General features: G+C 40.7%; 1 protein-coding gene across 2 annotated transcripts in view; it reads left to right on the top strand.

Moving 5' to 3' along the window:
* Positions 1 to 15,226, top strand: part of PIGN (phosphatidylinositol glycan anchor biosynthesis class N) — a 224,123-nt gene that overhangs the window by 179,818 nt on the left and 29,079 nt on the right. For both annotated transcript variants that reach the window (XR_002098336.1, XM_019521634.1), the window contains exons 20-22: positions 2,640 to 2,748; positions 7,616 to 7,718; positions 11,018 to 11,120. Coding sequence is in view for 1 of the 2 variants with exons in the window: in XM_019521634.1 (XP_019377179.1) it covers positions 2,640 to 2,748; positions 7,616 to 7,718; positions 11,018 to 11,120 (315 nt within the window). In the remaining variant the exon portion in view is untranslated. The remainder of the gene's footprint in view (positions 1 to 2,639; positions 2,749 to 7,615; positions 7,719 to 11,017; positions 11,121 to 15,226) is intronic.

Here is a 15,226-nt window from a genome sequence, read left to right as displayed (position 1 = left end):
ATTACTCTCTCCATAGCCTGTAAAGATAAAAATTGCCAACAAAATCTTAGGTTGCTTTAGATCATATTAAACCAGAAATGTCAATTGTAGTTGCGCTTTGTTCCCTACTGAGAGCTGGGCTTTGTCTTTTTGCTGTTAAGATGTTTGCATTTGAAAAGTCAGTAAATACAAGACTTCAGCGATGGAGAGAGTTATTTATAGTTTATCAACCAGGCAGCTGCAGTGTTCACTGTATTTCTGAATGCAGTGGTTTTCAACCTGTGGTCCATGGACTTCTAGGGGCCAGAAGACAGTTTAAGGGATCCGTGAAAGATGACTATAATCTATCAAAAGTATGTGAATATGCACACTTAGAATTCAGAGGGGTCTGCACCTCCATTCAAAATTTTCAAAGGGGTCCACAAATGAAAAAAGGTTGAAAACCACTGTTTTAATGAATGAATATTAGTTTATCACAGTGTTGCAACAGTTCTGTGTATGGCAGCCAATTTTGTTGGAGTACAGAAAGACTTGCCTTGTCTAGTGTGTTAATGCTGCACTTAGTTAGCTCTCTGAGAGCCCTGAGTGGAAGCAGACAAAGTGATGGCGATCATTTTACAGATGGAGAACCTAAGCTAATGTCTTAAGAGCACAGTAGATGCCAATTTTGAAGCTGGGGATGGAGCCAAACAGTCTTGTCACAAGTCCTGTGTGTAGCTACTGCACCACACTATTTTTTGCATTGTTCCCTTCCTTCTGGCCATAAATCACATTGGTTGCTTAGTGGGGGGATTTTCCTCACTGCAGACTAGGAACAGATACACAGATGTAACCTGGAATTGGTCTGCTGCCCTCCCAGAGTATAAGGCAATGGTTCTCTACCTTTTCAGACTCAGTCTTCCGCCTTAGATTCAAGACAACTCTCAGAAAATGCCAGCTCTTAGCTTTCACCGATTTTCCTGAATACAGAAAAATAATAGCACAAAGAACTCAGACCACAACAGGGCAGAATGATTTTGATACTATGAAATCTCTTGAGTTTATCTTGTGAATCATGTATAGGTGTTTATGGGGATATAGGTTGTAGCCATGTTGGTCTAGATATCCCCTCTTCCTCAAGAGTATAGTGTTCATATACGTAAATGTGATAACTTTGCTGTGGCACCTTAGTTGAGAATCACTGATGTAAAACCTCTGCCTGTGTGCTTGAGTGCTGTTCAACCCCCTGTGACAAACCCTAGAAAGTTGTTGGGAGTAAGATCACAGATAAGGTGCAGATTTTAGGAAAAAACGAACACCAGCTTTCAGTATGTACTCTTGGTTTACATTGTTAAAATTACCTTCACAAAGAAGAATGTTCTCCATTTTTTTCATGGAAGCTGAGACTAGTCTGAACACTTCTGGATATTCACTTGGGTTTCTTCAGAAATTGGCATTGATGCTACCTTGAAGATCCTGTTGTGGAATTTAACAGCTTTGGCAGTGCCCAAGTCACTGTAAAACTGCATCCTTTCTGATTGCAGCATATACCTTATATAAAATAGTGCATGAAATTCAAATTCACCAGTGACAAGACAATAACAGAGGTGATCTAGGGCACCATGAGTTTTCAAAGTTGGCTAAGAGATGTTTTAAAGGGGGAGGACAGGTCAAAAAGTTGGTCAGAATCTTGCAAAAATATTTCAGCTTCCAGTGCTTAACTGAACTGCGCATCTGAGCTCTTTGGGGTTTAGCTCTTATGCAGAAGTATGCTTCATGTGTCCTGGTGGCCTAAGCTTTAGAAATGATTAAAGTAAATAAGGCCTGCAGATAGCTTTTGAAAATCAGGCCTAAAAGTGACCTAGTATGAAGGCATACTTTTTCAAATCACCACTAGATGTCACTGTGTATGGAGTATGAATGACAGATACTCAAAGAGGAAAGAAAAACATTTGGGAACAATACAGTGTCACAGAATCCTCATTATTAAGACAAGCAGATGGGAATTTCTAATATTTAAATCTTGTTTGTAAAGTGTCTAGCCCATTGTGCTGCCAAACCTAATTTTGCTTTTTGTCTCCATCACAGTATTGTGAATGTATTATTATTTACAGTCTAGTTGAGGAAAAAAAATCATAAGCTTTTGGTTCATGAACAGGGAAGTCTCCTTTTGCTAGGTTATAGAAGACTTTCCTTGCCATGATTGATTGTTGTATAACAGTGATTCAAGTGACATCAACCTTAAAAGAAAAGCTAGTTCAAGAAAATAATTTTTTCTAGCCTCTTATTTTTTTGGTAGCCATGCTTGTTTTAAAGCATTTTAAAACATATTCGCAATTCAATGCTGTGGATTTCACCAAGCACTTTTGAAACTTGTTGTATGTGTTCAAATATGAAGGTGAGTAAAGCTTTTTTTTCTTTTTGTCCTAAGATTGGTAGGTAAAGTAAAAAAGAAGGAGCTCTGAGGGCTTTTCCACCTTCTGTACAGAGAGAGACTTGCAAACCCTTTCATGCCTGCTTGCAAATGCAGGAAACTTTGCTTTCTACAGATTGCATCTGTTTTTTCAGGGTGACAGGGAGACCATTGTGTTTGCCTGCAGTGTTATTTGCTCACTATTGTTACCACAAGCCCAGCGATTGCCTTAGATTAACTGTTTTGTCTGGGTTTTTTTCTTTTACAGATGCTGAGCATAGCACTTTCAACTTATGTTGTGAACACTACTCACAGCAGTCTTCAGCACAAGCAGGGGCTGCCTGTAATTAATCAAATGGTCAGTTGGACAATTCTAGGTAAGATCTTCTATCCAAATCCAGTTTTCAAATAACTTTCAGGAAAATGTTGGGGGGAAGTGGTTGGGTCTCTGTTTTCACATTAAATCTTTCATTTTGTCCTTTGCTACATTTTTTTTCTGAATGTTTACCAAAACATTTAAATGTAACATGTCATCTTTCATCTTGCAAAAGCATTCTTTTTCTTTAATCTGTCAGTTGTTATTAAAAAACAAAACAGGTGCATTTCAGGGCTATTTTAGTAGATTTGTTTAAAGTGCTTTCAAGATTATAAATGTAAGGCCTCAATTGACAAGTAGTCTTTATATTCTGTTTTGAATATGTTGCATGTCTCTAATTTTGCTTTTGGGGGAAATAAATACACAAATGTTCTTTTTGCTGACTTGCAGTTAAAAAAAAAAAAGCAATCTGAGTCTGCATGCAAAAGAACTAACAAAGAAAACTGAAACACTGTTTCAGGAAAATGCCATCTGCTGTGATTCCAATTTTAATTGAAACATAGCAAGACATTTGGAGTGTACCCATGCTGCTTAGAGCTTCCTTAGAAAGGATTTTTAGTCTGCAAATAGTAATAAATATTAGCTATTAAAGGCCTGGGAACATTTTAAAGGAAAAAAACAACCCCAAACTAACTTTTTTATCTTTAAGAATTTATGATTATTTACCCTAAGCAGTTATAGTTATCAACAGGAGTATGAAATGTAGTACTTAGAAACCATTAGACTTTCTATTCGGAAAATGACTTTTGTAGTCATGTCTTTAATCAATTTTAGATATCAGTAGTTGTTTTGGCAGAGACGTATCCCAATTATTTGTTCTTGACAATGGTAATTTAGGAATGTAGGAATTGCTTTCAGAAGTAAATATATCCCATTTAAGGCTTGATAACAACCTTTTGCTGAAGTTCAAGAACAAACATTTAAACTTGGTTTAATATTAGAATGTTGACTTTTATCTGACTACTTGGTGTTTTGTAGGGCATGTGAATTCAGATATTGGTAGACTTGCTTGAATTTAAAAATGAGTTTATTTCTTAATAAACAAGCTTCTGTCTGCACAAATGGTAGCACATAAGATTAATACAACTAAGCAAGATTAAAGGGAACATGTTTCTTTTAGGGTTTGTTCTTGAACACTTCACCACAATACTATCCTGTTTTCCTCATACAATAAGACAACCCTGACTGCAGAAAGTAACTCCAGTCATTGGTGTCTACCTGCACAAATCTTAGTGAAAGGCTAGATGCCCAGCTTTCCCTCTTGTTTTGAATATTTTTACACAAAGGACTAAAGAGAAGACTTTTTCAAAATGGGAGTTGAGTTGAAGAGAGGACATAGATGCCTAGAATTTTTCCTCTTGTGCCCAGAGAAAGTTGGTAGAATTGGAACTTTAAATAAATAAATAAATAAATAAATAAATAAATAATACTTGGCAGAACTTGTGCCAGAGACCTGTTCAATATTATAGTAGTACCTTTGCCTTCGTATTTGAAGCAACCATTCCGTTCTATACGATGAAGTATTTGTGAGTGGGCTTGGGGGCCACGGGCTGCAGCAGTTAGTTGCTGTTTGTGTAGCAAATTTAAACCCAAGAGCGCAGGGCTGAAGTGTTAAGACCTCTAACAGGTCGTTATCACCTGTAGTCCTGAACCTGGCAACAGGTATGAAGCCATTAGTACACTTGCATGCACTGCAGCCTGTAGCAGGCTATCCAACTGGCAGCCCTGGGGCCTCATGTGGCCCACAAGGAGTTAATTTGTTACCCCAAACTCCCATACAGCCACTGCTCCCCTCATCACTGTGGATGCAGCCAAAGCCTGGGTCTCCAGGTTTCCCCTCCTTCCTCTGGCTTCTACTTCCTGCCCTTGCCCCAGGGGATGAAGTGGTACAGCGTGGCCCAGAGCTCCCACGGTGCATGGCAGGGGTGGGCAAAATGTGGCTGGGAGCCAGATGCGGCCCACCAGGTCATTCTATCCAGCCCGCGGGGCCCTGAAAAAATTTAGAAAATGAATATTTATCTGCCCTGGGCTGCCTGTCATGCAGTCCTTTATAGTAAGCGGCCCTCTGCCCAAAATAATCACCCGCCCTTGGTGCATGGTGTAGTGGGGGAACCCATGGCTGAGGAGGTAAAGGTGAGGTTGGGACCCCCACACAGCAGGCTGCCCAGGGAGCCCATGGCTTATGCTGGTGCAGCCCACGGAGCATGCAGTCAATGGGCATGTGGCTCCCAGCCACTTAAAGTTGGACAGCCCTGGCCTGTAAGATAGCAGCCTGAATTGTATGCCCTTTCTCAGACTTACTGGCACTGTGAATGCACCAGACTTCTCCCATTATCACTTCTGCACAATTTGGGCTCATTTAACTCTCCTTCTGAGAAGGTCACTGGCAGAATAACCCCCCTACTGGCTGAAATCTTACTTGAAGTACAAAGCAGAACCTAACCTTAACAATTGCTGATCCTCATAGATGTGTTTCATTCCCTACTTCTGCTTCTTTTGTAGCACATGATGTATTTGCCAATGAGTAGATCTGAAAGTGTGGAACTTTCTTGGAAAAAATGTTTGACTTAAGCCTACAATAAAATCTTAGCTCCTCAGGTGCCTTTTTTCAAGACTTGAATTAATGTTCTGTAAGTGGGGAAAAATGACATGGGTTACAGTAGTAGTCCAGGGTGAAGCTGTACCTTTTACTTGCTGTGTCTTCCAGTGGGTGCCCTTGTTCAGTGACAGGCATACACTTTTACTCCTGAGTGAAGTCCTGTGATCCACTCCTCTTCTAGATATGATTTACCAATCTTACTGGGTCCCCTGCTTACCAGCTGCTACTTTCAGCTGCTCTAACTGGATTTGGCATCTGCTCTCTCTGGGAGCCTGACATCAGTATGAATTCGCAAAGACCAGAATGGCTTTTTTAAAACAAGTGCTTATTGTTAGAGAGGGAGAGAGTAGCAAAGTTGCAAACACCTATGCAGAGAGTGCTTTCCCTGAATGTGTAGCCATTTTCACCAGTTTTTACATAGATCCCACTTAACTCCAAGCATTGGGGCTGTCTGCACTCTGACATTTGGACCTCTGGTCCATGTATATCTGTCGGGTCACAGGAGGCATCTACATATGTGCCCAACACCTGCTCCGATGCATACTAATAAGTATGTTCCAGCAGCCTCAGCGTCACGTGTATTCAGCAAATACAATCAGATGGGCTTTAATTGAAACACCCCTGCTGTCATTTTGAAGCACAGGACACTGAATACAGGAGGCACTGCAGGCACTTTAGTTAGAGCAGCTCCTGAGAGCCACTCTAATTCAAATGCCCCTTCCACTCTGGAGCATATCTAAAGATGCCAAGGTTGTCCTATATCCATTTTAGAGTTCCTTAGTCCAAGAGTTTCCCACCCAAGAACCCCTTGAAGTTTTGAGCAGAACTCCTGACCCAAGTCAAATTGGTGCATACATTTGTTCTGGGTGGGTCAAAAGTGTTTCCTGCCTCCTCCACCCTCCCCTTCCCCACTCTCCCCAAGAGCAGTTTCATTGCCTTGTACTCCTATGGATAATATGATCAAATAAGTCATTGCTGGGTTCTGGAAGACCTGCAGAGAGTTCCAGTTGGCAATAGCATTTGGAGTTATGTAATAGCAACTACATCACAGTCGTAAACATGCAGAGGTACACACAATAGCCATAAAGCAAATACAGATGTGTCCTCTGTTCCTTACAATTGCACTGTTTTAGTTAAGTTAAAGAAAAAATTATTTGTATTTTAACCCAAATTTTCACAATTGGTAAGAAATCTGCCTTAGCCACTTCTAAATTCTGAAGAAATATTTTAGTAGTTATAAATATTTCAAACAAACATACAAGAGGAATTGCAGAGGTCTGTAAGGCCCCTGCTACATGTTACATATATTACACAATTAACTGGTTAATTGCACAACAGATGTACACCAGCGTGCACGCAAAGATTGGCCACACATGCAAAGTAATTATCACAGAATGAACTGGTTAATCATGTAATAAATTTAGACTGGCTGCATGTGCAAAGTAGTTTTCACACCATAAAAAAAGTCCTTCCAGCTATACAAAGAGCTAGCTGGCTACAAAGTTAGTGCTTAAAAATGTGTAACAACTTTATAGCTGGTTTCTATTCAGCTTGAATTCAACATATAGGAGTGCCCTAAGAAATTTTCAGATCCATTAATGGCTAATATCTGATATAATGTCATGAATAGCAAGGTATGGGAGAGGGATTCTCTCCTGACTTAAGATCGTGAGTAGGAATGGTCATACCCGATGGGCTTAATGAGGACAGGTGCCGTGCTTATTTCCTTACCTCCAGCTCTGACGAGCAGCTTTCCTGCAACTCCCTCTTGTTCTGGGCCGCCTTTAAGCTTAAAATGCCATTAGATGTGATGAATAACTGGATTCAACATTTGGTAGTGGAATGTGGGGTTTTTTTTTCTCTCATGAAATTGTTTGGATGCTAACTTAAGTTCCCAAGATGAGACGCCTAAAATTGATTCAGCATGTGCCACTACTGGCTTCCTTAAAATGTTCTTGTTTATGCTCATGCAAGAGGGGAAATTTACATGTAAACAGCAACACTTTAATAATTGGATGCTTTCTGTAGCTCTTCCAAACTTTGGCAGATTTGTTGAACTAATATGAAAGAGAATAGAGTTAGTTTAGTAAATGTTATGGAAAACTTTGATTAGCTTGTTTAAAACAAACTTCAGGAAACTGGCAGGAGGAAGTATGGTCTAGAGTGAATGTTCATAAATATTTGCAAATAAATGCAACATTTTGTGTTCTTAATTAAGTAATAGAGTATGCATGTTTGTGGCAGTGACTTAGTTTCATGTTTATTGCAGCCTCCTCCTTGGTCGTGCCATTATTGAGCCCCACATTTCTCTTCCAGCGATTACTCAGCATACTGCTCTCCTTGATGTCAACCTATCTGCTCCTCAGCACTGGGTGGGTACCTACTTCTTACATTTTGATGTTTTATCTGAGACAAGATATATGTGCTGCTTGTATATGAAAATTTAAGAACTGTAAAAGTGTTTGATATTGCATAGCTTATCTTTTCCATCAGCAGCACTTCCTTCCCATAATCCTCCTGGTATTACACTCATTCCGTTTCTCCAGAGTGCCTAGTGCCTAAGCTGACAGAATGGTTTAGTTCTAGCCCCATGGAGTAGATGAATAGTGCGTGGTCAGTCCAAAGGCTGGATCTCGTATGGGGTCAGTCCATGGGCTAAATCCTGCACTACCCCAATCCAACTGTGCACTGCCCACTATCCCAATCTCTCACTGCCCCACGCTGCACTACCATGATCCAGCTCCATGCTGCCTGCCAACCAGATCTGCTCAAGCCAGCGTGATCTGGCATGCAGGGCCATGTTATCTGGCCTGCAGGGCTCCCCACAGGTCTGGAAATTTGGCAGTAGAAGTAATTAACACTGCTAGTTCTCTGCCACCAAATTTCCAGACCCTGGGGGAGCCCCACAAGCAAATAATACAGCTCCATGGGCTGGGGTTTCAGTACCCTGGGTTTAGTAATATGCAAACTTGCACCAAAATAAATTAATGTGCTTTTACATTTTTTTTTTGTTTTCTTGTCCAAGTTTTTGTGCAGGCTACTTCTTAAACACACTGCCCAGGCTACAAAGAAATAAAGGGGGTGTGTGTTGTTTAACATTACATCTCCCTTAAGAAGAGAGTGATGGCTAAATCTGTGTAGAACAGTGGGGGCTGACCTTTTTGGCAAGTGTGCCTCACGTTAGCCCCCCACACTCCAATCACCTTTCTTTGCCTTATCTGCTCTATCTGTCCTATCTTCTGCTGTGCTGCCTGTCCCCTCCCTGATCTGCCTCATGCCATACACAGAGTTGCTCGCAGCACAGCACTTGTGGGACCCATGTTGCAGGTTCCTCACTATTGGCATAGAGGGTTCTTAAAGAGATTATACCAAGACTTTTTGCATTTCAATCTCCAGTGGGTTTGCCGAGACCCAGGCCTTTTTCCAGTAAGCTAAGATGTCCATCTGCAGGATCTTGGCCACATTCCTCCATACATCTTTTCCTCTGTCATCTCAGTCCCGGGTTTGTGAGACCACGTGGGTCCAGTCTTTCATTTGTGGCTGCTTCTTGTCTGTTCTCAAACAGGCCTGAGAGAAGAGTACTATAGTACCCAAAAGCTTTCCTGTATGTACACCAACAATGCAGTTAGTCCAATAAAAATATCACGCACAAGAATTCTTGCTGCTTGCATAACTCCTGAACCATCATAGCAACATTACCTCAATGCTACTAGAAAAGTTCTGTTTCTGAACCCCCTAAAACCAGAACTATTTGGGTCCAGGCCTGAGAGGGCACTGAATGCTATCCTCAGTCTATACCAATCATATAGTTAGTCTAATAAAAGATGTCACCTGCAAGAATTCTTGCTTCTCACAAGCCTTTTTTAAGCATGTGTGAGATATGAGAAAGGGAGGTGAGGTTATATGTGAATTGCTTGAATTTTGTTTTGCTTTATTGGAAAATAAAACATTTTTCATTTGACAGATTAACACTGTTGGTTTTGACTAGTTTCCAAGGAAACACAGGCAGGGTTCAGCAGGACTCTGCATGGTTTTTTGCCAGCTCATCTTGTGAGCTGTTTCCTGGCACTGGTTCCAGTGGTGACCCCTACCACACACACTTCCCCAGAGTGAGGGACTTAAAGCTTTCTGGTTCCCTACAGTGGAGCTACAGGTCTAGGATCCTCAACTTAACACAAGGTTCATAAAGGTTCTGAACTAGTCTGTGTGAGGAAAGATTAATGCCTCCCACTCCAGTGGAGCAGACGAGGGAGGTCTCCAGCAGCTGCAGAGTTGGTGGTCTATCTCACCTAGCTATTAAAGACCTTCTGTGCGTAAGCTGCACCTACCCTGATCACAGAGCAGGTGATCCTGAAAGATCACAATGGCTAATTGTGGTGGCAACAGAGCAGATGAACCTATACAGTGCCCAGTCACTGTGGACCCGAAGGGAACAGTGTTTTCCATACCATTACCCTAAGCCATCAGATGCATGTTAAAAACTCCATTTGCTTCACTTTATAATATAAATGATATTTTTAATGCCAGTAGTATTGACTATGTAACTGTTGATTGTTATGGTGTAGAATTACAAGTATTCAACAAATGATTTTACTCTAGTTTGAAATTGCATTCCAGGGAGTGTATCTAATATCAATACTATATTATTGTTCATTTTATATATTTATTAATCCTTTGATGTTCCTTTTTTACTTCTAAAAAACTCAAAATATTTTTAAAAGCAACTAAAACTATTCTGAAGCACTATTTTTATTTTGAAAATGAAAAAAAGTATTAGTTTCCATGAATGCCACCGAAGACTTAACTATTGCTAATTGAATTTACATAGTTGGTAGTCAGATTTTGTGGTAGTGACTGGCAGTCATAACCACTAAAATTCTTTAAATCTACATTATTACTTTGAATGAAGAAGCTGTTGTTTTGCGGTTAGCTCCAGCTGATAAACTCAGGGATTTTGCACTATATATAAGTTCTTGTTAGCAATAGAATAATTACATCTCTTAATGATAGATGTCAAACTTGCATTAGGGTAGACTAAACTTTCATAACTGTGGAAATTATTTAATGTTATAAAATGTGATGTGGCCTTTTTATGATGTGACCCCCTGTCCATTGGCACCTGGAATGATATCACCAAGTGAATTTCATACAATGTTGGTCCCCAAGGAGTCACTGGATATAATTTCTAGGTGTTGCCTAATTAGGCTGGACTTTAAATACTGTCTTGGAAGCCAGATAGCTCTGGTTCTTCAGGAAGTGGAAGCCAAGTGAGCAGTTTCCCTGTGGGTTTTTTAAATTTTCTTTTTAATTTTTTAAGTCTAATTTCTTTTTAAAAATGTTATTTATGTATTTTCTTTTGTAAAACTCCATGCCAAAAGGAAAATCTGGGCTGTATATTTACAAACAATGGTGCAGCACCAGGAAAAAAAAAATAGCCAGAACAGAGGCAGTCCTCTTTTTTCCTACCCTACTGTGCATTATTTAATCCCCAGTCACTTGACCAAAGCCATTCAGGTTTTCTTAGAAATTGTGTGTTTATGGATTTCTGTGTTTTTTTCAAGCTCAGATAAAAAGTAGAATACATTTCAAAGTACCTATCTATGTATAATTGATATTTATTACAGTTTATTAAAACTAATTAATTATATTTGTCGATTAACTTTGCATTCAGATATGAAGCTCTCTTTCCATTGGTGTTGTCTGGGTTGATGTTTGCATGGATAAATATGGAACAAGAAGCCCTACAGTACTATGGTCTTTCACTCAAACCAAAGGTAACATCAGGATAGTTGCATTTACACTTAATCATACCAATATCTCAGTCTAATCTACTAGGAAAATAAACTTCCAAGTGATGGCTTTAGTTAAGTTTCAGCTTAATTTCCTTTAGGTACACTAGATTTTAAAAGTATCCTAAACATGTATTGTTGGACAGTCTGTTGTAAAACTCACTTTCTGTTCTTCTGAGTATGAACAGACGGTATTGGGTTCCTGTTTCTTAAGAAAACCTGAGAAAAGACTTATAAAATGTATTTAATGCATCTTTAAGTGCTTTTTTTAATGTAGCAATTTGGTATGATGATGTAGTGTAAATTCTAGGACTTCCTCTCAGACTAAGTTCAAAGTATATACAGATGTGATGTTCTCGCTTCTGCTGTTTAACAATACATCAGTGATGATCTAAGTCCATTCTAGTCACGCTGCCATTTTGCTTGTGGATTATTTTTGGATCCTTGAGTTAGTTAGAACCTAGGCACCTATTCCAGAGATATCCAGCTATTCCATGTCTTTGGCAATTGGCATAATACCAAGCCCTCCTTATTTCCCAGGAATGTATCACTGATGATAAAAGTAGAGATTTTTTGCAAGGATGCATAAGAATCTGCCAGTCTTTTAGAGGGGGAAAAGGTACAGCACTGAATTTTCTCTGCTTTTGTAATTTATCAGTAGTTAATCTAGCAGCAGCATGGTACCATGTTGAGCTACAAACTGGGAGAGCAGATTTTGGTGATTAATAAATTATTAGTCAGGAAGAACAGTCAGGGGGTGAAATTGCAGCAGAAGCATTTGCAAGAGCTGACCTAGCAATTATTGTATTTCTTTCTTATTTTTCTTACTTGTAGCCATGTCATTTTAAAACTTCAGATGCATCAATATTTACTGAGCTGAGGCTAACTATTAGAAATGAAAATGGGAAGTAATTGCTTTTTATTTACATAACTTAACAAGCTGAGGCTCCTATATATCATGCAGGTCTGCTTCATTAAGTCCTAAACAGTAGAAATGGAAGCACAGTATGAAAGATGCATGGTTAGAATTCTGCTTATGAGGCTATAATTGTGGCAGGATGTTATGAGTGAAGGGTGTTCAGTTCGGGGTTCACTTCATATTGGTAATCTAACAGAGGCCTAATTTCTTGACCTTTTTGGGTACCATACTGAAACATTTTATTTGTTTTTGCTTGAAGGATGGTATTAATTTTGGTTGAGGAAGTTTTGGTATTTGCTTGTAGTTTTGAGGCTTTTAAAGTCCCTTTTATAGTACGTATACACTCCAAAACAAATACAATAAAGAACATTATAATACTATATTTACTTGAAGTTAAGACAAGGTATTTTCCCCCAATCAGTATGGGGGGTGGGGGGAAGCATTTGGGTATAAGAAAACCTCATTAAATATGTTGTCTGTCATTAAACTGCTGCCAAATACAGCATGTGCTCAGTAATAGAAACCAACTATAAAGCTGATTAAATGCAGCCAACACTGAGTGTGGCTGTAAAATGCCCATATTGGGCAAACATATAGATGGGAACTTACCACAAGGGTAGGTTAGTACAGCTTATTTAAATATGATACAAGGTAATGTCCATTATGCTCAGTCTCACTCATTGTTGACTCTCTTTAAAATCACGGTGTCACTACATTGAATGTATTTTGACTTCCTTTTCACTTTCTTCCCATTTCCAGCAATTTGTTTGTTCACCAGCCTTCAATGTCTGGCAAATATCATGAAACAGGGACCCAAACAGTTCACCCAAAATCCTTCTGTCACCCTCTCTCTTAGCCTATTGCATATGATTAATGTGTCCCCATCCTCCATGAGATGAAGCTAGACCAGGTTGCTGTATGCCTCATCTGCATATACATTTTTAGAGGATCCCAGGACTCATGACAAGAACACCCTTTTCTAGTCATGAGTGGGGGCTAATTAGCACATGGTTCCTTTGTTGGGGCATGTATCAGGAGTACACACACATACTGAGCAGTGTTGAGCTATGAGGTCACTGTGACTTGAAATGCTGTTGGCTCTCTTGGGGCCCAGCCCAGTAAACTATAATAAATCACTAGCCTTTTGGCCTTGGGTTAATATGTATAATTTGTACTATAGGTATAAAAGTGCTGCTTGAAAGTGTGTTTATGGAGTGCCTGTGCTAAAACTTGCAGCAATTTCAAAAAAGGTAAAATGCATCAATCCTGGATGGACTAAGTCTGTGGGTACCTGTATAATTTGCCTATTTGCAAATTATTATAGGTGTGTTTATTTCAGAGTCAGTGTTTTCAAATTTACCCCTCTATTCCATGTGTTCAGGGAAAGCAGGGTGTGACAGCAAGGGAGAGGAAGGCCTGCAGTGAAAGAAGGTTGGGGGGCAGCGGGCTACCTGACCCCATCAGATTTCTTTTCCCTTCTGTAGCAGCGGGAGGGGGACAGAATCAATGCAAACTTCCAATACTTAGATTCTATACTTAGTAAATTATAACAAACTTATAAAATTTCCATATATAAAATCTAATTACAGGAGGTCATCATATAATAAGAGTCCTCCTCGTATTTGAGTAAATATGGTAATTAGATATGAATGAAAACGTTCAATTTGTGGTACAATAGCATTTTTATCCTGTGTATTTCATTACCTATATCTTTGTTTTATTGAAAAGAATTTCCTCCTGTTTTTTTAGAAGACTGGGAAATTGATCCCTACAACTGTACTCTTCCCTAGTAAGAAACGCTACATTTAAGAATCCAGCTTAGTTTTTTGCTGACAAGATTATTTTTAAGCAAAATACATTCAAGACATATCATACAAAACTTTTCCCTTTGACTTTTCCCAATGAAAGAGAATTAATGGACTTTTAAACTCTGAAGATTTTTCTTCCTTTGGTCAAATGGTATTCTATCAAGAGCAACATTTAAAAAAGAAAGAACCCCCCAGCCTTTTTGCATGCTTGTTCATGGCATACCTCGTTTCTCATTAATTTCAGTCCTTATTGCTCCAGGTGTTTTGTATTCATGTTTTCTGTGAATAGTTCACATTTTTTAAACAAATGCACACACCAAATTTTAGGATTAAAAAAGGAAAGGAGGACAATGATTGGGGTGCACCGATAAAGATTTTTTTTGCCGATACCGAGCCAATTATTAACCAGTCATATCGGCTGATACCAGTCTGATAACCAATTTACAGGAGTGCAGCTGGGCTGCGTGGAGAGGAGCGGCCTGTAGGTAAGTCTGGAGAGGGAAAGGGCATGGGAGAGGGAAGGGGCTTGTGGTGGGGGGGGGGCAGATTGAGGCACCCACAGTGAGGAAGGGAGTAGGGCTAGGGGCACTGCACAGCCAGGCAGCCAATAGGACACCGGGGCGGGGAGTGGGACAGAGCTGTGAGCAGCTTGTCCAGGGGGTGCAGCTCCTTGCAGTTACGTGCACCTCCAGCAGAGGTATGGGGAGGCATGTGCCCCCACCCTGATTTGTGCGTGGGGCGGACGTAGACTGCCTGCTCTGTGGGGGTGTTGGGCTTGGAGCAGGCAGGAGCAGGGCAGGCTCAACTATGCAGAGTGGGCAGGTGGTGGCAGGAGTTGCGGGGAGGGGCTAAAGCGAATTTTGGGGTGGCTGTAGCACCTTAAGCCCCTCCCCAGTGCTGCCTCTGCTCAGGGCACTCTGCTGCCTTTTCCCTCAGGAGCCCCACTCCAGATATGTGTTCCCTGCCCACCCCACAGCAGGGGCTCCTGGGGGAAAGGCATCTGAGTGAAGTGCTCCAAGAAGGGGAGGCACTTGGGGGGCTATAGCCACCCCAAAATTTGCCTTAGCCCCCTGTAGCCACCCCTCTAAGTGCTACTTCTCGCCACCTGGGCTGCTGCCACTTGCCCCACATAGTTGAGCCTGCCTGGCTCCCACCCGCAGCGCAGCCCCACAAGGAAGAAGCTGTTGCCACCCCTGTTCCTAATCATGGTCTACTCATGGGGGTAGGGGGCACACCCTGCCCCCCCGCCCCTGATTTCTGCTGCTGTCAGGAGTCCAAGCAGCTTGCATTGTGCTGCTGGCCAGGTCTGGAGCTTGGGCCACGAGAAGCGGCCTGAGCCCATGCCTGCCCCAGTGCCACCTCTG

This window comes from Gavialis gangeticus, unplaced genomic scaffold (genome assembly GCF_001723915.1).
Source record: "Gavialis gangeticus isolate Ggan-Ray unplaced genomic scaffold, GavGan_comp1, whole genome shotgun sequence".
NCBI classification, from domain to species: Eukaryota; Metazoa; Chordata; order Crocodylia; family Gavialidae; genus Gavialis; species Gavialis gangeticus.
This window is presented reverse-complemented; position numbering and strand designations above follow the sequence as displayed.